General features: G+C 31.3%; 1 protein-coding gene across 26 annotated transcripts in view; it reads left to right on the top strand.

Moving 5' to 3' along the window:
• The window catches only part of LOC112055922 (twitchin), a 170366-nt gene that overhangs the window by 53341 nt on the left and 90601 nt on the right, over positions 1–26424 (top strand). For 8 of the 26 annotated variants that reach the window (XM_052889242.1, XM_052889258.1, XM_052889255.1 and 5 more), the window contains 33 exons: positions 321–428; positions 515–580; positions 800–919; positions 1518–1625; positions 2058–2093; positions 2650–2691; positions 3221–3253; positions 7751–7810; positions 8820–8909; positions 9564–9626; positions 9869–9967; positions 10074–10169; positions 10264–10389; positions 10485–10580; positions 10673–10777; positions 10851–10964; positions 11049–11156; positions 11239–11355; positions 11439–11555; positions 11653–11745; positions 11846–12007; positions 12133–12237; positions 12350–12475; positions 12550–12633; positions 12710–12805; positions 13148–13231; positions 13908–14087; positions 14200–14403; positions 15018–15062; positions 21093–21237; positions 21730–21966; positions 22687–22823; positions 26213–26338. In XM_052889242.1, the coding sequence (XP_052745202.1) occupies positions 321–428; positions 515–580; positions 800–919; positions 1518–1625; positions 2058–2093; positions 2650–2691; positions 3221–3253; positions 7751–7810; positions 8820–8909; positions 9564–9626; positions 9869–9967; positions 10074–10169; positions 10264–10389; positions 10485–10580; positions 10673–10777; positions 10851–10964; positions 11049–11156; positions 11239–11355; positions 11439–11555; positions 11653–11745; positions 11846–12007; positions 12133–12237; positions 12350–12475; positions 12550–12633; positions 12710–12805; positions 13148–13231; positions 13908–14087; positions 14200–14403; positions 15018–15062; positions 21093–21237; positions 21730–21966; positions 22687–22823; positions 26213–26338 (3528 nt within the window). Of the gene's footprint in view, positions 1–320; positions 429–514; positions 581–799; positions 920–1517; positions 1626–2057; positions 2094–2649; positions 2692–3220; positions 3254–7750; positions 7811–8819; positions 8910–9563; positions 9627–9868; positions 9968–10073; positions 10170–10263; positions 10390–10484; positions 10581–10672; positions 10778–10850; positions 10965–11048; positions 11157–11238; positions 11356–11438; positions 11556–11652; positions 11746–11845; positions 12008–12132; positions 12238–12349; positions 12476–12549; positions 12634–12709; positions 12806–13147; positions 13232–13907; positions 14088–14199; positions 14404–15017; positions 15063–15722; positions 15765–16681; positions 16718–21092; positions 21238–21729; positions 21967–22686; positions 22824–26212; positions 26339–26424 lie in introns of all 26 variants that reach the window. The other 18 variants (XM_052889266.1, XM_052889256.1, XM_052889249.1 and 15 more) reach the window with 13 other exon arrangements.

Raw genomic sequence — 26424 nt, 5'->3', positions numbered from 1 at the left:
AGTTTTAGTTCTTGTAAAGGTAACGGCTTGATACAGAGCTAGAATTTTGTAGACTTAAATATAGATTCAATATTTTGTAGATGTTTTCAGCACTTTATACATTTTTTGAAATGTCGCAATATAGTCACATTACGAGTATGATAATCCCACACAAAGTTTAATTTTAGGTTTATAATTCTTATGAAAATTAACTAAATTGTAATTTTTCTCCTTTTTTCTTCCTTGCAACAAAAGCACTTGAAAGTGGATTAGATTTTTCACAATTTTCACATATTTATAACGATAGCTTTATACACCTTTTCCTATTGTTTATGGCTTAGGGTGAGGACACTGAAGAATCTATAAGCCTTGCAAAGCCGAAAACTAAGCCAACGGCTCCTGAAGAGGCCTCTCTCACACAAAAGAAACCAGCCTCGAAAAAACCAACGGTACTTAACTTTTCCATTTTATAATTATCTCAGCAAATAACCAAAAAAAATATTATACATTACATTTTTATTTATTACTTTTATAGGAAGGCTCAGAAGCCGCACAACTAAAGGTCAAAAAACCTGCTGTGGTCAAGAAACCTAAAGATGAGGTAGAAATTATTTATCTATTGACATATTTCAATGCAAAAATCGGAAGCTGAGATAATTTTAAAAATCTAACACAAAGCTGATATAACTATTTTATTAATTACACCGATTTAAAAATAGTGCACAAGACACACTAACATTTTTAATTTACTCTGCACTAGACCAAACCGCTTTTATTAAGTAGAAACTCCTTTTAGTCTTAATTTATATTACTTCTCTAGGACCCTCTGACAGTCAAAGGGGGTAAATTTGAATTGCCACAGCTGAAGAAAACGGTAAAGAAGACATCGGAAAAATCCAAAAAAGCTACAATTGATGATGATAAGATTAATGCTCAAGGGGTAAACATTTTAAAAGTACTGGAAAATGTTATCGTGACGTCCCCTATCTTCTTGTGATCGTTCAATTCTGGTCTTTCTATTGTCATGTTTATATCTTCACATATTGACACTCTTCACACTTATATTTGACTCTTGTATAAACACTGTATCAAATGATATTTGGTAAAAGCACTTGTTGTGACGTCCGTGATTTACTGTGATCGTTATATGTTCTAATTTAATTTTCTCTATTATTTTCTACATTTACACTCTCAACGACACCTATACATTTTTATTTTGTACACGTAACACTTTTACATTCTATGTTCGAATAATGTAAGTATTATTATAAATTAAACAAAAAAACAAAGCAAACACAAAATTTTATTGAATATGGTGATGATGGCTTTGGTCGAAGCTTTGCTGGAACTTCGTTGTGGTGTCCTTGATTTGGGTTGTATATTGGAGGTCGCATGCTACATGTTCTATGTTAAATGTTATTTTTCAGGTTGGTAAGTACTTACTAACAAAATTTTGTATATTATATTAAAATCTTGTATATACAGTCTAAGTTACTATAACCAAAATACAAAATACTATACGAATTTTATATTTGCAGTATCAACTGGACTTTGTTGACGATTACGAGAGACCTGTTTTGGAGAAATATGAAAAGATTTCACCTACTCCGATTGTGAAAGACAAAAAAGAAAAGGAAATAACGAAGGTACAAATGCAATTTCTCATTACGTTAAAGATGAAAAATTCAATTAACTAGGCAATTTTAAGTAAAATTTAAATAACATTTTATACATCTGGGCTCTTCAAACTTCTTTTTACACCAATATACGAATATTTGCTGGTTAGGTATTTATTTACGAGTTTTTAATGTCTAAGAGGGCAGTAATGTGTGATAGAAATAGCTGGGCAACTTATCAAAATACTTGGTACTTGTTTGCCTTTTCTGCCTCCTTCAATCCTAGTATTGATGTTTTAGTACTGTACTATGTTTATTTAGACAACTTTCTGCGTTCTGGACGAAAAGTACCGTTAACTGCTAAAGCCTTCCTGTTAATATATTGTTGTATTAATTTAATTTATACATTTGTATTAATTTAGGTCTCGATAATACTTTATATTTTTTTTAATATTGTTTTAGGTGGACAGCAGAAGAACATCCGTCCAAAGCAGTGAGGTTAGCATAATTCAGATTTTAAACTAATTAAAAAAGCATTCCCGTACTATGTCTCTGTTACCAACTCTTATCTTGTCAACTGCCTCGTCAACCTCGTCTAGTGGTTAGAATTTGAGGATTTCGATCATAATATTAGTTTATAAAGTATTTCTTTCTTCCAAGAAATTTTAGAAAGTAGTATTCCGGATTTGGGAATTTGGTGGTTTTACATCGCCGTGCCATAAAGAGCACATTAAACAGCCGGTCTCGACCATAATAATAATATAATAAGCAACGTGTTAAAACTAAGCTAAAAATTCTTAAAAGATATAGGTCCCATATAATCAATAGTGGTAAATTCAAAAGACTTTGATTTTCTTTGCACTTTTCAAATCTTAAAAAATAATCTAGAAGTTTTGACATTACAAGTAATTAATAAAATTACAGATTGTACTGACTGACTATTTTAAGACTTCTCAGATTAAAATACTTATTTAGGGATTTAAGAAAAGTTTAAAACCTCCATACTACGTATGTGTTTTTAGATTAATTAAAAATGTATTTTTTAACAAAACAGACGCAAATGGTTGCACAACAGTCACAGTTTCTCGCCGTCAAGGTATAAAACATACCCCTTGTGTGACCCATTATATTGTTCCCATTGTAAATAGATAATAGTTATTGCATAATTAACTACATCAAACTTTTTACTTTAATTTGCATAAATATTATTGTATGAATTTGTCAATTTAAAGTTTAAATTACATATTTTTGGTAAAAAAGGAATAAAACATTGTCATAAAATCGTTTTCTAAGGTTATTAGATTAGAATTTGTGATCCATTACTAGATTAGTTCAATGCACACCACCTATTTTCTTTTCCGCACTATTATTATCTGCACTGTGTTACTTAACACTTATTTGTATGAAATGAAATAAGACATACATATGTACAATGTACATATAATTCCCTATATAACGGGATCTTTTTTGATTATTTTTTGATGTACATACACTTTATTTCTATTATTTATATAATTATCTATAAAAGTTTTATTGTTTTTATTATTTTAAGTGAATATATATACATTTTTAGTTTTATATTTTAAAGCCGTATTGGTTTTATAACTTTCTCTTTTTTTCTCTAGACTGAAAGCCGACGGGAGTCCATTCAAAGTGATGTAAGTTTTTTGTTATCTTATTTTTGAAGAGCTTATCCATTTGCAAAATACCACTAAAACTTGTTTATAGTCCTATTTTTATTCGCATGAAAGATGATCTTTCGCTCAATATAAACTTGATTTTGAAAAAGTTGATAAAAATTGTTAAAAATATATCAGTTTTGAGTAAAAAAAACACTCAATAAATACTGTAAGAAATATGAGTAATGTAACCTACAGTTCGTGAGCTGTAGCATGGTGCGGGTGACAGTTATCTGTATGACGTTCATAATACGCAGGTACTATTATCGTGAATCGCGGCAAAACTTCAAGAGTGAAACGAACTGTCACCCGCACCATGCTACAGAGCTGGAACTATAACCATTGCTTATATAATGATTTATTTATTTTGCTATCATCCGCAAAAATTCGGCGAACCCATGCGACGACGTCACCCAGGTCCGACAAAATACTCTCTACGTACGTTTCACCCCGAAACCGGAGCATCCTCAGGAGATGTTGACTCTACAACGTGCAATTGCAAAGTTTGAGAGTATTTTGTCGGACCTGGGTGACGTTGTCGCATGGGTTCGCCGAATTTTCGCGGATGATAGCAAAATAAATAAATCATTATATAATCATGATGAACTTCCGCAAAGTAACGCCTGCTTCTATCCAATATAACCATTGCATTTTCAGACAAACAATATTGTTTTAAACCATATAAATAAATTAAAAATATATATTTTTTCTCAGCGCGATATTATATGCTTGCAGTATTAACGAGAATTATTTTAGTGGATTTTTGCAAGTGTGTCTTAGTTAAGACGTGATTATATAAATGAGATCTCACGAAATTCTCCAAATAGACTCTAATAACAAGATATATGTCTGTCTTAAGTGGTTTATTTTTAACGACAATTTCGTCGTATTAGTAATTTATTGCGGCAATTTAAAAAAAAAAACACTAAAAGAAAGTTGATTTCATGTATTAGTATTGTTAAAATTTTACCACTCGAAAGCCCAATTTATGAGTGTCATAGGCTATTTTTATACCAGTTTTCTCACGGGAACGAGAACTACGTGGGTGAAACTGCAGGGCGTTAGCTAGTAAGCTATATTTAGAAACAGCTTTAAGAATGATCAAATTCTTACTATACTTTTTCTCAAACATGCTTGGAAATTTGAGCATTTTTTTAATTCTCTACGAGTTAGCCCTTGACTACAATCTCACCTGATGATAAATGATGATGCAATCTGAGATGGAATCGAGCTTGAACTTGCTAGGAGGAGGATGAAAATCCACACCCAGTTTCTACACGACATCGTACCGGAACGCTAAATAGCTTGGCGGTACGTCTTAGTTGGTAGAGTGGTAACTAGCCACGGACGAAGCCTCCCACCAGCCAGACCTGGACCAATTAAGAAAACCTTAACCTGCCCAGCCGGGGGATCGAACCCAGGACCTCCGTCAAGTAAACCGCGCACACCACTGCGCCACGGAGGCCGTCAAAAAAAATATTCTAGAAGATAAATCGAACTTGCAACTGGTTTAGCAACGACCGGCAATAGTTGTAAGTAAATCCATATATGTCTGTTAAGCGGCCAAATAAATTACAATGTAAAATCATATCTGTCGTGTAATTTAAAAATGGAACGATCTTCTACTTCGCAACATGGCGACCAAAGAGGTAACTCATCAAAGGTTTACTTAGTTTAATTCACGCGCTTTATTTGAGAGAAGTACTATACAAGCTTTGGCCGCAACTAGGCATTGATGGACTTACGTATGTGGGCCGAGACGAAGCCGAGGCACACTTCGTCCATCAATGCCTCTCTTGCCGGCCGCTGCAGTAAAAAGTACTATTAAGAGTACATGTTACGAGCATGTTGTACCACTGGCGGCTAAAACACTAAAGTTTTCAGGTTATTTACATACCTGTAAATATTTATGTGATAAAATCTTTGAAAGTGGTGCCAAATATGCCAAATAGCCTCTTAAAGTTTATTTTGTTTTTGGCACCGCCTTCACACCGATCAATAGAAAGAACATAGGTAAATTTTTCGCATTTTTGAAGTCAGTTTAATTTTTTTTTTGGTTAAAAGATATTATACTTACTACTTTTTTTTGAAGTCGGTCAAAAATTAAATGAAACAGTACTAATTTATAGTTATTTAACCATCACTGTTAATGAAAGTGTTACCTATATTGTTTTCTGTAATAGACATTTAGTTTAGATAGTTTTACATAAGTAATACAAAATTTTTAAACCATGTTGTATAACGAAACAATATTAGATGCCTTCAAGAAACTCCGAACGGCGGAGTTACAACAACAGCAGTAGGAATAAAAACTTGAAAAAAAAAAAAAATTAAAAACTTAAAAAAAAAAATTTAACCGACATCAAAATCACAAAAATAAACTAAAAAGCAAAAAATAACATCATATGTGCTATTTTCTGATCACTTTTGAAGATGGTGCAAAGCCAGTGATTGACGTATTAATTATAGATGTTTCTGAAAGAACCACGGGAAAGAACTGTCTTTAAATCCTAAAACTTTATGATTTAATCGGCTTTAGTTAATGCATCACTGTGTTGGCATCACCGCTTTCAAAGTGATCAGAAGGTAGCACATGTGATGTTATTTTTCGATTTTTAGTTTATTTTTGTGATTTTGAAGTCTAGTTCAATTTTTTTGTCGAAAAGATTTTATTTTTCTGTTTTTAACGTGGCCTGTAAATGAACGAAAGCGCTACAGTACGGGCAATTTCGTTATTTTCATTTTAACACAAAATTACTGAACCGATTTTCATGAAAATAAATGGGAAAAAACAAAAAAGATTTATTAAATTGGTTATGAAATGACGAAGTTATGAGGTAACAAACATTAAAAAAAAAGAAAACCATACGCGTCGAATTGAGAGCCTCCTCCTTTTTTTTGAAGTCGGTTAAAACCCGCATGCATATACTTCAACAAATTTTCACTCCATTGCATTGGACATTTCACTGGTTGTCATGAGTCCAACTAAATATTTAATTACAATTATTGTCTTATATTACGTTTTTTACACAATTGATGAAATTCGTTTATGAGGACACAGAAAATTATATTTGATAGTATAATAAACTGGATAAATTTTTCACAATCACTATCACACTAATATTATAAAGGTAAAAGTTTGTGTGTAAGTGTGAAAGTGTGTAAGTGTAAAAGTGTGCAAGTGTGTAAGTGTGAAAGTGTGTAAGTATCTTTGTTTCTCATTTACGCTGCGGCTACTGAAGCGATTTGGCTGAAATTTGGAATGGAAATAGATATTACTCTGGATTAACACATAGGTTACTTTTCATCCCGGAAAATCCATGGTTCCCGCGGGATTTGTGAAAAACTGAATTCCACGCGGAAAAAGTCGCGGGCGTCCGCTAGTATTATCATAAATAACTTATTCCCTAAATATAGAATAAGATTCCTAAAATAGCTGAGGGGGTATTGTGACTTAATTTTGCACAATAATAATCTTCAAGGTAAATTATCGTACCAGAACGCTAATTACATTGTCTCGGTCTATTTTAAAATAGTGACCACTTTAGTTTGTTGCCAGTTTTTCTCGGTGTAAGAGCAATTAAAACGAACTTTCTGACAGTGTCGACGCGTTGAATGTTAGTGAAAAGCTTCGCTCTGCAGTTATTTTTTTTTTAACGAAAATACCTTTTATTTTTTTAAGTGACATAGTATTTTAAACCTTGGATATACTGCCAATTCGAAACTAACGACAAAGTGGATGAACAAGATAGAAAATGAGAAGCAAATGTATTATTTTAACTAGTTTTGTATTGCGAATACTATAAATTTTGAAAAAGAAAAGATGTTTATCTCAAGTGAATCGAGTGGGAGGAGGTAGATAAACTATAAAAGGAGGTACAATTGGCAGGCGTGTCACTTTGCGACTGTCCGTCGTAGAGTTTAAGCTCGAACGATGTCATCCCTCCGGATTCGGAGTGATCGAACTCAACATACGAGTGAACGACGTGAAAGTACATATGTCGAAAGTTTGGTTAGTGCTTAGTGTTGTGACGACAGTGATGAGTAGTGTAGTGATCAGCTTTTGCATGAAGACTTCCAGATTTCGAACTTTGATACGCTTCGCATTACAAATTGTTCACGGAAAATTGCTAAGTAATTTTACCCTCTGTCCTTTCATCATTAGTTATAGCATACTAACTTAACATACCATCTCTTATGTTACCCCTTCTTAGAAGTTACAAGGTATGTCATACAATATAAGCTCCTTTAAGTCAACTACTAAATCCGTATTTTTCTTCCATTAAGAATCGTCAGGCATACTCTATATGCCCGTATAAAAATAAATATTTTTTTCATGATTATAATACTTTAGGTTATAAAATAAAGTATTCATAAATATACTCGTATCATTAACAGGCTATTTGGAATGTTTCGTGAGATCTATCTACCTACATGCATTGTCGATATCCAATGAAATATCTTGTATTCTTTTAGGTCTCAGAAGTCAAAACAGATAGCCGCAGAAGCTCTACCATCGAAAACAAAGCACTTAAGGTTATTAATTTTTAAATTATTAACTTTATTTGACCCCGTTTCTAAAACATTCCGGTATATTTACTCGTTCATTTTTAAAAAACTTGTTTTTCTTAAGCGTTAAAATATCAGTCACTTACCCCAAAAAAAGCTGATAATGTTGCAACGTTCGACCGATAGAAATGTCAAGGTGTTTCACGCACTTTACGTTTCCAAATATCATTGTCAATGAAAACAAAATTCACGTGCTCCGTGGGAAGGAGTCCGATTGAAACTGAATAGATTGGATTGGCAAACTTACCACTGAAATAGGAACCTTCTAGTTTGATGGCATTCATGATGAGTGCCTTAATATTTCTTGTCACTCGTCTTCGATTATTTTATTAGATTTCCGCTTGTTACTTCAATGTACATTAATTTTATCAATTTAGCGTGTACTTAAATTTCAAAATCAGCTTAAAATATATAAATTTTATTACGAAATGTTATCTTATACAATCCAACAATGTTTGGTCTAACTTTAGGAGGCATTTGAGATAATTAGGCACGTTTCCAAACTCATTTGTTTATTGAGAAAAAAATATTTTGTACTTCAACGTCAACATTAACTCATGTAGCACGTACGTTTTAAAAAAAACTGGGATCATAAATTTATACAGATAAATAAATGTAGTCGTTTAAAGCTTAAGGAGATCCAAATGGATTTGACTTTCTGTGATAAATTTGGTTAATTATTTTAAACTACGATTAACTATGCTCACAAATTCGTCTGAGTGAAATATTGAATACTGTAACACACAGTACAAACAAATACAATTTTATCAATACTTATATTTTTTTCAGGGTCAACAAAATAAACTCTATCATTTATGTGTTTTTAAAAATTATTTGTAATATACTCGTCATATAAACATATACATAAACATATCTTTGGTTTAAACTATTAGAAATAATTTAAATTAGATTTTTTTTTTTTGAAAACTTAGTTGGTTAAAGTCGTGATTATATTTTTGTGTCAAATTTTATACAGATAACAAAAGAGACTTCGGAAAGTAGAAAATCATCGGTGGCATCAATAAGTGAACAAGAACAGGTTGGAATTAAAAAGACTGGACTTAAGGTAAGAACAATATTTATAAATCACAGAATGATTGCCGCTCATCAAAAAAAGTTAACAAATTATAGTATAAAAATATTTATTACGTTAATGGTTATAACGCAAAACGCCAATCGCAAACCCTAATCGCAAATCCTGGTTTGGTTACTTTTATTGTAGACTTTTACCCCCATATTCATAAACGTGGATTAAGATTTAAATGTCGATTTCCTTCAAAAAAGTGGACCTAATGACTACTGTTTAAAGTACAGTTTACTTTGAAGTAATTTGAACTTTAATTTTTAATCCATATTTATAAATATGGCTACGGTGTGTTTTTTTGTTATTGATTAGTAAGTTTGCTGCTTATGAACAGTTCAAAGGTACAACACCGAAATTCCGCTTTAGCAAATATTGACTAATAAAATTATATTACGAAAGCTTTCAGCAAATTCCTACGCTTATTTTAGAGAACAGACTTCTGTTTAGAATTTGATCATGTATTTTGTGCATTTAACATTATTTTTTTTAGATTCTAAATTTTAAATCAAAAAATTTGGTACTTCATATTTTTTTTTGTTACTGGAAACATTTGTGCGTCGTATTGATCAAATTCTAAATATTGTTTTTTATTTTGAATTGAGCCCCCTTGCTTACCGATAAATACATTGATTTTAGACCAGGGTATTGGTCAAGGATGAAGAAGTCAATGAGTTAGCAGCAATAAAACATAAGCTGAAGGTGAGTTCGCTTTTACGCCACCATGCATGTATAATTATTTCTTAAGTGAACGTTGAAAGGATGGATATTTCTGCATTTGTAAATATTATGTCCTTCTTGTGTATCGTTCAATGCAATGTTCTGTATTGTGATGTACAATGTACTCTGTAAATGTGATGTCTCTTGCAATAAAAGAAAATATACCAAAATTATTGAAACATAAACGAATTTAACTCAGCGTAAACTTTACTCTTTGTAAATAGGATGACGTTAAAGACCAAGAAGATCACTTAAACTCAGAGTATGACGACACAAATAAGGAAAACACACAACCGTGGCGACCTACGAAAACACACACACAGGTATACACATTTCACATACTATTACACATTTACATTTCTAGGTAATTACACAAATCCTTAACATTATTTATACATACATACATTCAAAATATTTTACACAAATCAGGACGTTCCTGAAAAGACACAACCGAAACGTAGTCTTAGCGTGGACCAGCCAAAACAAAAAGACATTAAGCCTAGACGTCGACATAGTATTAATGAGGTAGGTTTTTTTAATTACAACAAAATAAATTATGAACAAAATTAATTGCTTAGTGTTAAAATTGGTCATGGAAATAAATTTTATTTTTAATTAGGATACTGAAGAGTCAGACACAGAAATTACTGATAAAACGAAAGAAAAACGGAAAGTTTCAATTGATCGTCCAACAGAACCTACCTTCCGAAAGAAACGACCTAGTATAACAGAGGAAATAGAGAAAGTTAGTATATTATGGCAGTTTTTGTAAACTTCTGTAAATTATTTTCCTCTTTTTATTGGTATCGTATTATCTTCTAAAATGTTTTTTTAAAATAGGTACCAGAAATTGAAAAAGTTGAACCTGGTCGTAAAAAAGAATCTATTAATGGTGATTCTGTCGGTGATGAATCAGTTCGTAAAGAACCTAAAAAGGTAATTATTAAAATGATAGAAGTTAATTTTTTTTAGTATTTATTAGTTAAGTTTATTAGTTACCATAACTCTAATTATAATTACTCTATTAGGGTACAAAAAGTGTAGAAAAGTTAACGGAGTCGACAAAACTCAATAAAAATAGACCTACAACTGATAAACCCACATCTTTAAGTGAACGTCGGCCAAGTTCGAAGGTATATACCACGAAATTACTTATGTTTTTTAATAATTTAACAAATAAATAATTAAACTTTTTAATATAATTAGGACGATGATGAACCAAGTATAAAATTAACGGAAGTGAAGAGAAAAGTTTCTATCGATCGTCCTACAGAACCTACTTATCCTTGGAGACCAAGTCAAACAGATGAGGTAGATGATGTCAGTAGATTGTCAATAAAATTATACAAAGTTAAAATTTATAGTACTTATAGTAAAGTATTATTAATTTTTTTTTCATATTAGGATAAAGATGAAGAAAGTATAGACGTACCGGAAATTAGGAGAAAGGTTTCAATTGATCGCCCTACAGTACCTACTTACCCTTGGCGAAGACCAAGTCAAACTGATGAGGTAGACTATGTTAGTCGTTTTAATGAAATTACAGAAATATATTTAAAACCACGAAGTAGTATTAATTTTTTTCTTTTACTAGGACAATGATGAACCTATCAAAGATATAACGGAAATCAAAAGAAAGGTTTCAATCGATCGTCCAACGCTACCTACTTATCCTTGGCGAAGACCAAGTCAAACAGATGAGGTAGAAAATGTTAGTGCAATTTTAAATGTAGTTATTTTTATAGTTGACTTCATAATAAAAAATCGTTTTTACATCGATGTATTTTTATGCAGGAAAATAAACCCGTAGAAAAGATGGACGTGGATAACGTTGAACCTTATAACAGAAATGAGAATCTTGAAGGTCCTTCTCAGAATGTTCCTCTTAAACGTCCTTTGGAACCGAAAGAGGTGACTTGAACTTTTTTTTTTAATTGAGACAAAGAAAATAAATTCCTTTTTTAGTTATTCCGCATTATTTTTTATAACTTTAATAACACTTTAACAGGACACTAAGGACAAAGAAACAGATAACAACGAGGATAAAACTAAAGTTACCACTACGAAACCCATTAAGACTAAACGTCGTCCTAGTTCAAAGGTATAACTTAACTATTCATTAAATACGAACTACTTACTATATTCGCAAATACTTATGAGCAAAATATCAATTTAAGACCAATTATTACTTTTTTATTTAGGATACAAACGATCAAACAAAATCAGTTGAAGTAGATAAACCTATATCGGATAAAAAAATAGAAGATAAAAATAATATTAGTCGTAGTAATGAGAAATCTACACCTGAAAACCTTTTAGAATCAGCACCAAAAGAAGAACCGAAAAATCAAATTCCCGAAAAGGTAAAATATTCAATTTTTGTTAATTGTTAGTCCAGGCGTATAAAGTCGCGAGCAAATTCTAAAAAATAAATGTAAATTAAAGTATAATTATTAAAGTAAACATTTCAAATATAATTATTTTGTAGGATATGGAAACCCCTAAATTGGGTGAACCACCAAAGCAAAAATCACCAACAGACGTAACTCCGGACAATAAATATCCTTGGCGTCGTCAAACTAAACCTAAAGAGGTATCAATTATTTATTTTAGCAATAGAATATTGAATTAAATATTTCAATTTATGTAGAAGTTTGTTTTATACTCAATGTGAAATAAATATAAAAAAAATGATTACTTCATAGGATGTTGAAGTAACTAAGGATAAATTGGACGAACCACAAGTACTAGTTGTACCTGATGTCGTTACACAAAAAGATACACAAGAAAACACAAAACAAGACACACTTTACCCGTGGAGACATAAAGAGGTAAACAAAACTAGTTGCACAAATAATATTTCACTTAATATACACACAAAATAACCAAAATGCGAATTTATTAGGTATCTATACTGGTAACACCAGAGCCAGATTCAAAAGAAAAAGAGGTACCATTTTCATGGAAAGTCATTCCTGAAATACCACAGGTATAAAATTTTACGTTAATTTTACTATGGGCAATTTAACATTAGAAAACATTGTTAACTAAGACCTTTTTATCAGGCCGAACAAACACCAGAGTTAGAAGATAAATATAAACCAACTTTACGTGAAACAGAAGACACAGTTGTGCCTTGGAGAAGGTCTAGATCTCCACAGGTACAAGTCTCAAAAGTCACACTGCACAATTATATATTTGACACATGCACACTTATACTATTTACTTATACCAATTCATACAGCACAATTTCTTTGCACTACATACCATAATTTTGCACCTGCACAATACAAAAAAAAATCAAAACTGTAATGCATAATGTATACGAACAATCAGCTGAAAATAACATTATTCCTTAGTAACGGCTTAAGAGATAATCTTATCTCCAACAGAAGTAACAATTGGCTGGTATCCAAAATAAACAATTTACACATGCAATACAGTTTCGGTTACACAAGTTACATTATTTCGTAAGGTCGCCATTAATGAAATTTACTCTATAGGCTGACACTGAGGGCAAAGACGTGAAAAAACCAGCTTCTTTAGGGGTTCAACAGCCTACTTTAAGCAGCCCTCAGCCTGACGAGGTATAGAAATTGGCAATACATCAATAACAAAGCTAAAATTTGGCACATTGCACAAATTTTTCACGCATATTTTTAATTCAACACCTGCACACTGCACCAGCACCTGTTATCTAAGCATATTCTCAATCTTTTTAGTCATACTGTTATTTATATTTAAAATATTTTTTTTTAATCAATTTGGTACAAAATTAAACAACGCAGATTGAAGGTTTGAAAGTACAATATGTACCGCAGGTACATTAAAATCTCGTTGATATTTAAGCATAATTATATTGTACATAGTATTTGTAATATTTGTTAGTACTTTTGCATGCTTTGTTACAATTGATAAATCCACAATGTACATATTATTTCACTAAGTGACGTCTGTGGTTAAACGGCAATGTTTAATGTAAACTGGACTATCTTTACTTTTTATGTAGACTTATTTTCCCCGCTTCAGCTTCTGCTTATTAATACTTTGTTTATTATAAGGATATTTTTGTTTAATTTTCCAGCTGATATACGGTGAGTATAAAATAGCAGTAAAGTTATGAATCTTTTAATTCTATTACGAGAATTTATGTCATATTTTTTTCTTGAAAAAAAAGTCAACAATGATAAAAAACGGCTGAGATGCATAAAATTATAGTGACATTGAAGTTGTCTGCTATGTCACACGATTTTTAATTTACAGAAAGTGCAAGTAGAAGAGAAAAAAGTAGAGGTAGAAACTAAAAAGGCTAAAGTCACAGCTCCTAAGGTTAAGAAAGCCGAAGACTTACCTGAGATTCCCGACTATGATAGACCTGATCTCGAAAAATATGAAAAAAGTTCATTTACTCCATCTACTCGAGATAAGCCAGAAAAGGATAAGGTACTTAATTTTTATAATTAAAACAGTTAATTGATAATATACAAAGAATTATAGAACAAAATGTTTTTTATTAGGAAAGTAAAAAAAATAATACTAACCTGTAAATTTTTAGCCGGTTGAAAAACCAAAGGTGCCTGAAATCAAGGCGCCAGAAGAAGTGCCTACACCGAAAATTGAGGTCATACGTGAAAAATCTCCGAAACCGGAGGCTCCAAGAAAGCCGTCGTTATCACCAGTACCGCCTGGCAGAAGGGGATCCCTCATTCCACCACCTGAAGAAATGGGAAGACGACCATCACTTATCATAAGTGACGAGGTATGTACATTGATTAAACATAACCAATTTGAATATTATGAAAAATATATCTACTCGTATATTTAATTTATTTTATGAAACCAACAATGTCTGAAGGTATGGTAAACCATATTAAGATTTACCTAATTATTGTCATATCTAGTCTTAGAGTTTACGTAGTTTACTTAAATAGCAATAAGTACTTAATATATATGATTTGATTAAGTTAGGATCACGCACTAGTTTAATAAATCTAGAACGATTAATGTGAACAGCAATAAGGGTAAAAGCAATACTTTACTTAAATAAGTGCGTGGTCCTACTTAGAATTTTGAACCCTGTAGACCCTATTCTGTCAAGCCGAACCCGTAACAATAAAACACCCTTAGTACCTTTATATTATTTCGTAACATCCTTTGGAATATGCTTGTTATCATCGACGTGGTGATGCTTTAGTAAACCTAGCTTCAATAATGATGAAGGTTTGTGGACCTAATTGATTAACGTACAGCTTAGAATCCAGTACTCCCGGCTTTTAGAACTTAGTATCTTCACTGTAGGTTTTACCACAAACACGAATATAGATAGATAGTGTTCAATACAGATATTAAGACGGTAAAACACATAATCCACAGGAAAATAGAAAACTAAGACCTGGTGAGGTGATCGAAGAGAAGAAGGTAATAGCAAATACGCTACGAATTACGTTGAATGCTATTCGTTATGATGTTGCCGTGGCAAAATTTTAACTATACCTTTCTGAAGGGAATTATGTTAATGCATTCATATCTGGTGCTTATTGAAGCACTACATTTACGGGAAGTCATCTGGATAGTTACATAAACTCATAAAATTATTGTATTTCTAAACATTCACTAATTTTTGAAGGTATATAATTTTACGAGAACACTATATATGTAACTATCCAGCTTTTATCGCAAAGATACTTTCTCGTATTAAGCACCAAGCTATTGCACACTTTTGTGACACAGCACACAAATAAACTGCACAGCTTGTTACGCACGTACGCACCAAATAACGGTTACAGTTGTTGGTCAATCACATACGGGTCTTACTATTAATAACGAGAGCACATGAGAAACGTAAGAAAACTTTTCTTATGTATCATGAGCTTAAAATAAAGACTAACAAATAAACATTAACAATAGTATGATGCAACACATAACGAAAATAACTACTGCACAACTGACAAGGTCAAGATACGGCTCTAAATTATTAAGGTTAGAATTATTATTTAGGGTGTAGGGTTATTAGGTTCGGCAGAACAGATAGGCAAAATGTACCTTTATGGGGTTATTATCAGTATTTTTTAACAACAGGTCAAGAAATTACGTCCTGGAGAAGTTTTAGACGAGAAAAAGGTGAGATGTTTGGGTCTGGTCAGTTTTAGGTGGTCGCTGCTCGCTTTCGCAAAGCATTTTGTTCAGTTTTACTTTTACTTTTGAATTTCTCGCACACGACTTTACGGACGATATTTCTATGTTTATACACATACTCGTAAATTTACTTCTTCTCTTAAATACAATCAATTAACTCACTGTCTTCTTCAACAATACATTATTACTGTCAAACTCTACAAGTTATATATTTGCAGTCCACCAGTTTGTAGACCAGAAGTTCTCCTGATCATTTATGATTTTACATACATTTAAATTAAATCTTTTTTAAATATCTGCTAAGTAGTAATATACTAATACATATTTTATATCCTATCCCCTTTTAATTTCCCAACTAATGTCCAAACAAAATAAAATACCGCTTCTTCTAGCGTGGACATTTTCTCAAGTATTATTAAACTCAATGTTATCTATATTTGTTTTAGATATATCCATTAATGTTCTTAAATTACAGAAATAGTCATTTGCATGAAATCATTTTTAAAAATCATGAAAAAGAATATTTATCAACAAGCTTTGTAGTGAACCTCTTATTTCTAGTAGCTTCATCTATCGTTTAACTTTGCTTCTATAGCTAATTTCTTCTAACACTATATCTAAGCAGTTCTGTTCTATTAAAATTAACACCTTACTTTAGCTAGCGCTATGTAATATATTTTCGCCGCTTATATTATAGCACGATTACAAAATTGATACACTTTGTACATAAAGCACATACACGCACATACACAAATAAACGCTTAAACCAACATTTCTACATTTTCTTTAAACACACATATTGATCCCATTTATATATTTATAGGAAAATAATTATATAAAATGTTACACAAGGTTAACACATAGAATGTTTGTACTAAAACAATTATTTTTTTCCAAAAAAGAAACGCGCCGGAAGGCCTGGCCAAATCGACGACGAGGTATACTTGTGTGAAAATATATGTTTAGATCTCTATGTTATAGAAAAACATTCTTTTAGATCGTGGCTAACATAGATTTTTTACAGTGATTAATTTATATCTGTTTTTTGAAAGTCAATAGAAAAGGGGTTAATAAACGAAACGATTATATAATAAATAAACGAGAACGTTGACGTTGTATAATTCGTTTCAATTGTGTATGAAAACAAGAAAATATGAATAAAAAGTGTAAATGAAATTTATGAAAATATAATAAACCTAAAGTAGCAAATACTTAGTGCGACTAACACTTTATCGTTCTAACATCTTTATCAAATCTTCACTAACATCGTTCCTTAAACTCATAAATATTACAGTTAACAATCTCTACTATAAAATTGCACAATTTGCATGACTTAAATAAGGTGACATAAGATTTAGCACAATTTGTCTTAATAGAAGTTTTTTTAGTAATTTAAATAGGAATGATTTTTGCAAACAAAATAATTATTTTTGCTAATGAAAAAACTTCTATTCAAATTATAAAATTTATGTATGCTGATTTGATTTAAAAGATACTATATCTAAATAAAAACATCGCTAAAGTAAGTACAGATGCTTTTAACACCAGTCATTATGTCATTGAAATACTCAATGAAATAAAAGATAAAAATAAGTTACTAACATTCAATAAAAGTGTCACAATCCGAATACACAAGTTGCATTCTCAACCAACGTCGTGTCTAATTATGTCTGATCCAATTTATAAATCAATCGTTTTAGATATAGAAGCATAAACAAAGGTCTATAATTATAAACGAATGAATTTACTGTACAAGAGCCAATGTAACTTCTTCGCCAATCATTCTATTATACGGATATTATGAATTTCAATAATTTTAAACTTGAACAGCATGAATTAAGTACTATTAGGAGATATGATTTATGTAATACACTTAACAGTCCTTCATTTTAGTTATTTGATAATAAATAACATGAAACTAATGTAATAAATTATATACGAGTAATTAAAGATAATAAATTATTCCGAAATTCAAAATTTAATAACAATAATAATTTTTGTAAAAAAAATGAAGATTTATTATGAACCAGTGGTCAACTAGTATTCAAAACCGCGTGCAGTAAATCTAATGTAGACAGAATATCTCAACGATACGCCAGCACTTTGGCGAATACCAATGATTGATAGTAACTCATATAATAAAGGCCAAGGTGAGTCCATCTTGAATAGGACGCGCTTTAATAATTGCAAGTTGCCAAAAGTAGTGACTTATTGCTCGGATAGTATTCTCGTTTGTGATATTTTTGGGGGAGTTCACTTAATAAATAACCGTTCATCAAATGAATGGTATTGTTAAGTAGAGTACTTTTTAGTGCAAAGGATCAGCCTGGTGGTCCAGCGCGGAAATGCAACCAGTATTCTTGCCATCATTCCACTTGGGCAAGATTTGTATAGTTATTAGGATAAATTATCCTAGCTTAAGTTTCTTATTGTATTCTTTCTCAAAAAAAAGTGGAGTCCGAGTGGTACATATTTTTTTGAATATTTACAGTCGCGGTAAATATTTTTCACTAAGCTTACATATCTGCATATCCTATAACGCAGATGGCATGGCCTTATAGCGTACCGTTAAATAGGCAGATAATGATGTTGAGGATAAAGTTTTTTTTCAAATAATAAATAAAAATATATATAGCTTGAATGAAATGTATATGTAACTAATGAATTGTAAGGTGTGAAAAGTAAATTACATGCAAACTAGATGAAATACAAAGTTCAATTGGTGAAGTTTTAAAAAATAACAAAGTTAAACTAACAGCCAAAGAATTTCTAATTGATGAATCATTAAATTATAAATGAAATGTTATCGAGCTAAAAATTCTAGTACACATTTCGTAGCGCCACATAATTAGACAATGGTATTATTAAAAACAAGGTCAACCTGCAAATAGACAAGAATACACATAAATGTGATTGACAGATAGATATAGAGCAGGTACATACCTTACTCGAAGCGCGTGGGTTGTCCGCCCTAGTCGTGGGCTGCAATGATATCTCGGCAAATCTTGGCATGGATACTGTACTGAAAGGTATTGGCTATGAAACTCCAACATCAATACCTTTGACAGGTGTTACGATATTAATATTTTTTCAAGCATACCTCCTGATTACAGTGTGACCACATATTGAAAAGTTGTGTAGACCTAAAAGAAAGTAATAATAATGAATTTTTCAAAATCATTCCAAAATGATTTTTTATAATTCACCTCATTACAGCTAGGGGAATAAGCTACTAATCAAAAAATACAAACTTACTGTTCTATATTTATCACAAAGTATGCACCGTAAAGAATATCTTATTTCATGTGCAGATGTAAATGAATCTAAAATTATAAAAAAATAAAAATACAAACATATGAGACCACTGTGTCAGTCTCAAATAAGCGATCTACTGCATAAATTTATCGCTTACATTAAGATAGGTACCGACTGAGGACAACTTCACACGTATGTTAACAGCATCCAAGTACACACGGATGCTCACCTTAATCTGATAATTAATTGGATTGGTCTGCTGATTTGTGCTGTGCACAAATAGAAACCCGCTCTCCCCGTCCCCGCCTATTCCATAGCAAGGCGATCGTGTCGCCACCCCTTTCAGTCTTTTGAGATTCGCGCCCATTTTTAGATGGAACAACATTTATCGAACTGTCCGAAGCCGAAACCTATGCAATTAGAAATAGATTTGCTGCAAAAAACGAATTTTAAATTGATAAATTTAATTTAGTTATTCTAAGCATGTGCAAAAATGAAGAAAATGATTTAAAAAGAAAATCCAAAAAATTGTGTTCATATTCGTGTTGTGATAAGTGAACAATGATTTAATATTTTTGATAATGACGATGCAACTGTGAAATTGTGATTTAATTTTGACAGTAAATTATTTGTAAGTCTTAAATTGTATTGTGGCACTTTTATTATTTAACGAATTTAACATGGCAGCAGTGGCAAAGAAACCACCTGCTAATAAAGCAAAGCTACCCGTGCCAAAAGTCGATCCCGTAAGTACCGCATGTTAATATTAAAATATTATTTGTAGTAAACTGAAGTCATCGATATGCGTTTGTGTAAAAATAGAGCCGTTATAAAATGTTAAAAAAAATAAAAAAAGAATACATAAAGTATTAGTTTTTCAGCATCAAATAAATAAGATTTTGTAAGTATCAACTAAAAAGTATTTTATTCTTCAGTTACTGATACTGCTTCTATTTAAGTTTATTCACGGATTACAGACAGTACTTTAATTTTATTCCATGTAAAAAAAAAGAGTATAATTTATAACTGGAAAATCGGAGACTTATTTAAAACTCTAATATATAAAAAACTTGTTTCGGGTTAACAAACTCCATCGACATTATAATTATATGGAATTCGGCCATTATCCATTTTTCATACACTTAAGTAATATTTTTTTTCATGAAATAAGCCAAATTACCGTTTGCTAGGTAAGCTAGTAAAGTAAAGCTAGTAAAGCCAGTTTTGTTTCAACTCTTACATCACTTATGCCACCGTCATCCAAGGTTTTCCGGAGAGTCTCGAGCAATTAATTACATCTAATGACATTATCAATGACGTCATTGGTAAATATAAAAGTGCCACTATAATTCACAGTTATAATTATTATCCAAGTGCTACTTCAACACTTGTGCTACATTTATCAGGAAGTCCAGAGCTTCATTGTCAGGTCATTTGGCGAACGTACATGATGCACAGCATCTGTCATAACACAACTAATGTACCTTGTATTTAGTTACGGTATAATTTTTCAATCTCAGTTTATTTGCGGCCAAATTGTTTTAAACGCATCTCGATGACTGAATGACTATTATTTTATGATATCAAGTTCTATATCTTTTATAATGTGTCGTTATATTTAAAGAGCATAAGCAATGAAATAATAAATTTCATTAAACATCGAGTATTTAGGATTTACTTGCATATTTTACACATTATTGCAATATGACATGTTTTAAATAATTTAGTTAATGTTTTATATTTACATTCTGCTTTGTAATTATTTTTTTATTAGTTAATACTAACGACACGTTGTAAAAAAAATGTATCACTTCTTCAAATTTATGTATTTGTGAAATTGTCTATCTCTATACATTCCAGTAAATAACATTGTGGTTTCAAGATTCTTTGTGATATTTGTGTTTATGTGAATTATACTTTGTCTTTTAACAATTTACTTTTATCAGTTCTTTAATAATCGAGAATTAAATGTTTATATGTAAGTTGATGTGGATTTCGTCGTGATTAACATAATGAGTGAGAATAATTTTGAATATTAATGCAAAATTGATAATATAGCGAAGAAAATCTGGTGATGTGAGAAGACCATCTATTCAAGACTTAGAAGATTTGATCAACAAACCATCTGTGCCTTTGAAGCCTCTTGGAAATGAGGGACCACCGCAAATCATTGATGCTCCAGAAAGCAACTCTGCTATTGAAGGTCTCGTACTATTTCTAATTATATACACCCTTTAACTTCTTAAATCTACTCTAGCTCTATATTCAATCATATAAAAATTTGATTATTTGAAATTTGTAAATCATTTTTATTTGATTTTGACACTTTAATTAGTATTGTAAACTTTCTTGATTTTGACATTTTAATTAATATTGTAAACCTTCTTGATTTTGACATTTTAATTATTTTTTTATTATTGTAAATTTTTGGTAAATTATTTTAGATTGTAGGTTAATCTTTTAAATTAATCTTTTAAAGTAAAAGTTTTTAACCGGACTCTGCAGTGTTGTGAATGCCTGTAAAAGATGGCTGCAGTAGTTCAAGAATTTTGTAACTCACTTATATAATGTTTTCTGCTGTCATTGTTGGCGTTACAAATAAATAAATAAATAAAGTTCTGTAAAATATATATTTTAATACCAATTTTAATGTTATAAGAGCGTCAGTATATAAGGTTTATATTATTTACAATAGATCAAACTGGATACCTTACGGTACAAGTCGAGGGAAATCCCGCACCTACGTTCAAATTCTACAAAGGAGTATCTGAAATTTTGGAAGGCGGTCGTTTCAAGTTCGTAACAGACGGCGAAACTGGACTCATTACACTTTGCATGAGAAAAGTGAAACCTATCGATGAAGGAACATACAAAGTTGTTGTTAGCAATATCCATGGAGAAGACACAGCTGAAATGTCTCTTTACGTATCAGGTGAGGAAATTTTTAGTTTATCACTTTATTTGTGCTATGCGTGCCAGGGTATAGCGAAATGTAATCATCATTGACACTAAAGTTGCAATCCAAAACCCAATAGCTTAGTGATAAAGGGACTAGACTCTCGCCGAGAGGACATAGGTTTGAACTATTGACTATTGTCGTACTTGTTCCTAACACAGATTTTCCAAACTAATTTGGGAATACCGGAAATATTAGTCTTATAGAAAGTTTAATATGTCTAATATTCTTTTCAAAAAAATAATAAAAAAATATTGAATATTTAACAAATATTATAAAGGCGAAAGTTTGTGTGTAAGTATGTTTGTTCCTCTTTTATGCTGCGGCTACTTAATAAGCGATTTGGCTGAAATTTGGAATGGAAATTGGCTGAAATGGAAATAGGTTTTACTCTGGATTAGCACATAGGCTACTTTTCATCCCGGAAAAATCCATGGTTCCCGCGGGATTTGTTTTTAAAACTGAATTTCCCGCGAACGAAGTCGCGGGCGTCCGCTATTCATAAATAATTTGTTTCACACACAATTTTGTTTATAAATCTTCCTTTAGTGAAATATTTTATAACTTTTTACAGTTTGTGTTAAATGATTTAACACACTGTAAAAAGTTGTGCAAGTGCAAACACAAAGTGCAAGAGTTTAACTAAATTGTCTACTAACCGTGTTTAGTTCTATATAACAATTTGTATTTGTATAGACGCCAGTGGTATGGACTTCAGAGCTATGCTCAAAAAGAGGAAATACAAACAATGGGGTGACAAGAAAGAGGATCCGGACTGGGGTGACTTGAAAGAAGTCGAAAAACCTATACCTCCTCTAAAGAAAGTGGAAAAGGTAAGGCAATTATAGCAGCATACTTTAAAAATTAAAATGAATAAAAAAGAACGATAATTGTAAAGTGTAAATACATCGTGAATTAAGGTGGTGATATAAAACCTATTAAAAGTATAACTTAAATGATATAAATTTTAATTAAAAGTGTATCATTAACATTTATAATAATTTATTATGATATAAACTGAAATGAACTGAAATAAAATCTAAAAATTGATTCTTTATAAAATTGACAGCTCCATCGGTTTGAAAATCTTGTATTGAAAATATTTTGCTATCGAGTGTTAGCGATCGTTTTTAAATTCAAGTTAACTACATATTTGTTTTTTAATTTGAAAGGCCATTAAATTTATAACTGTTTATAAATTATTTGGCCATTCTACAATTTAGAAAGGTTTTACACATTTTGGAACTCAACAAATACACACAATCTATATCCACAAAAGTTATATTACACATAACATCGATACTGAAGAACATCGTTTGCATCATTACATTTGCTTCTTAGGGGTTAGAGACTGGATATTTCGAGGAGGACGGCCAACTCGTGGTCGTATCAGAAGGTGTCGAAATGTATAGATTCCCGGTGGACAGGCGCCGTCATTCGTCGAATTGGTCGTGGTTCAAGGTCCTCAGTGCACCAGAAACACATCACTATTCATTCCATCTTACATTTCTTCTAAATCTATAACTTTGATTATATATCTAAACGGTACCAAAATACTATAACATTCAAAAAAGTTCTAAACACTCTACACTTTTTCTTTATTTAACACTATGTACTGCCTCATGATTTGACAATTTGTGTTGTCAAAAGCATATTAATGTTGATGATTTATTACCTTTGCGATATTTACTCTATAGGAATATAAAATAAGCCGAATAAACCTAATACAATGGCAAGTTGGCTCACGAAAAAGATATGTGATTTATTTCATATTAAATTAATGCATACAGTAAGTTACAGACTGTATTAATTGATTTGTTTTTTTTCCTATACGTAAACGTCAATTATCAAAACTTCATGATATTACACACAACATTGCTTACAATTAATGTAGCTCTCACCATTAACTATGAATATAGTTTGGGAGGCAAAATGTAAATCATCTGGTGTCGATTCTAGGGTATTTATCAAATAAGGAGACGTATGTCTCTTCCTGAAATAATACCAGATTGGCCCGATCTGGTGGAGGCTGTCAAAGTAAAGGTTCGATAAAAAGAAGAAATAAAAGTAAAAAATAAACTTAATAGATTTTTATTCCTATCGGAATCATATTAGTTAATAATAGCTGTTTTTACTTTTAACCATATTATAAAATAACCAAAAAAGTATTCCGAAAGGATTGAAAATTTATTTTAAAAGGAATGATAATAAACTGTTAAAACATAAAACTAAAATTATCCTCGTGAGGTTATCATTATCAATTTTAAATAGAATTTTTTTTCATTACTTTGAGACAAGAGTTTTCGGAAATATTTTCTAAAAAATCTGACAAACAGACATCTAACAAAATACTTGTGACACTCTTATTTCACTCCTACACCCGAAAACTTTCAGAAGAGGATTTGTAAAGAGAAAAATCACTTATCACTTGAATTGATTTTTTTTATAATACTTGAAAACAATACACAATGTTTAAATATTGATACTGGTAACTGCGAGCGATCTAAAAACAATGCATAAATAATTGATTTTAAAATAACAAGCACAAGGTTTTTGTATCACCACTTCACTTCTTTCTTTCCTAACTACATTTACAGGGAATGTAAGTGGAATGAATTTGATGATCATTCACTTTCTATTGGACTGTTGTCAAATAAATTTGATTCCAGGTTTCTGTGAGGTCAAGTTGAGGAGCTTTGATCATGTCATTTTTTGTTCATATAAAACCATCATTATTTTTACAGTTGATGCATTTGATGTATATACAGGTTTCAGAATTTTTATAATTAAGATGATAGCATCGAAATTCACGGTCTTTAATATATCACAGACATAAAAAAACGTTCAAATATATGTCAAGGTGTAGGGAATCAGGTCGATACTGTGCAGCATTCGAAACATTTTAAATTACTTTTAGAAATAATCGTTAAGAGATCACTAAGGATTTGTGGATATTTTGTAGAGATCCAAAAATAGAAGACCGTCTCTAGCAGAACTGATTCCCGATTGGCCGGTGCTGCACTCGTTCAAAAGAAACGAGGTTTGACACGGCGTTTGTCCGTCGGTAGATGACACAATGCATCTTGAATTGTATCACTATACGCAATTTTGTCGCACAAGAATATGTTTCACGTCTACACTTGAGCATAAATCTGTCCAGCAAGATTAGAAATTATCGTCTTGCACTGATATCTAATATTAAATTGTACGAATGAATTATGTGCTACACACTACACACTGAATGAGTTACAGTTATAGGTTCGGAATGCGCCGGCCATTTAATAGTAACATTAAATATTATCAGTACACACTTGTGATACTTATAAATTTGATTGAAATGCATCATCATTTTAAACGGATAAAAGGCTATGAATATTTTTATTTGAAAATCATAACATTTCACATCTATTTTTCAACATTCCAATGCTTTTGTGATTGTCAAAAGAAGATATTGTGTTATATGAGAAGTCATGTATCAAATATGTGAGATATATAATTTCTCTTAGACCAACATGTGATTGTCATGGTTCAACAGGACGGGCCATGTTAGTTATCAGTGCAAGCACCTTGTTACTTCTGTCTAGCGACGTTATTGTCACAATGAACGGTGTATAGAAACACATCTATCGTTTCGTCTGTTCTCTTCTCTCTCCAGCTCTTCTGCACTCTGCGATATCTCTCAACCTCTTGCAGCATCAATTTGCACCGGGTATTGCACAGTGGTTTCCGTCTTCAGCGATATTTCAAAATTTTTTGAAAAATAATTAATTGACGACGATCTCCTGTATACTATAATCAAATCCATAAATGAGTAATACAATTAAGTCAATTGATTATTTTTCAACAGTTGTCTATACTGTGCATAAATATATTATCTTCAGATTCGCCCACTTCACCCACTTTCTGCACACTTCTTCAATTTCAAGGAAATTCCAATTTCTGTACAAACGCATGGTTTTTTAAATGATGGGTGACGATGAAAGAATGGCTGATGAATCTAACGCCTCGGTTCTCTCATAAATTTCAAGTGTTCCATTCACTTTCATGCATTTTTATTACTGTGCCACTTCTCGTATTGAGTGATCGTTCAAAGTGTTCAAATGTGAAGTCAAGGTGACAATGGTCCGCACATAGCTTTTTGTCTGAAGAGCACTATTTGTTATTGCACTGAATAACTCTAAAATTATTACAGGTATATTGATTATTCCACACTATGTTTCAGAAACAAGAGTCTTTCTTGAAACCTTTAGTAGATCAATTCGCAAAGGAAGGCAAGGATAAGAAAGTCACGTTCGAAGCCATATTCACAAAGCCTAATTCCAAACCAAAATGGTTCTTCCGTAAGGATGTAAGTTAACAATAAACATCCAAATCATTTTGATATTTTGCAAAAAAATATATCAATACTATAACATTAAATTATTTATTTTATAG

This window comes from Bicyclus anynana, chromosome 25 (genome assembly GCF_947172395.1).
Source record: "Bicyclus anynana chromosome 25, ilBicAnyn1.1, whole genome shotgun sequence".
NCBI lineage: Eukaryota > Metazoa > Arthropoda > Insecta > Lepidoptera > Nymphalidae > Bicyclus > Bicyclus anynana.
This window is presented reverse-complemented; position numbering and strand designations above follow the sequence as displayed.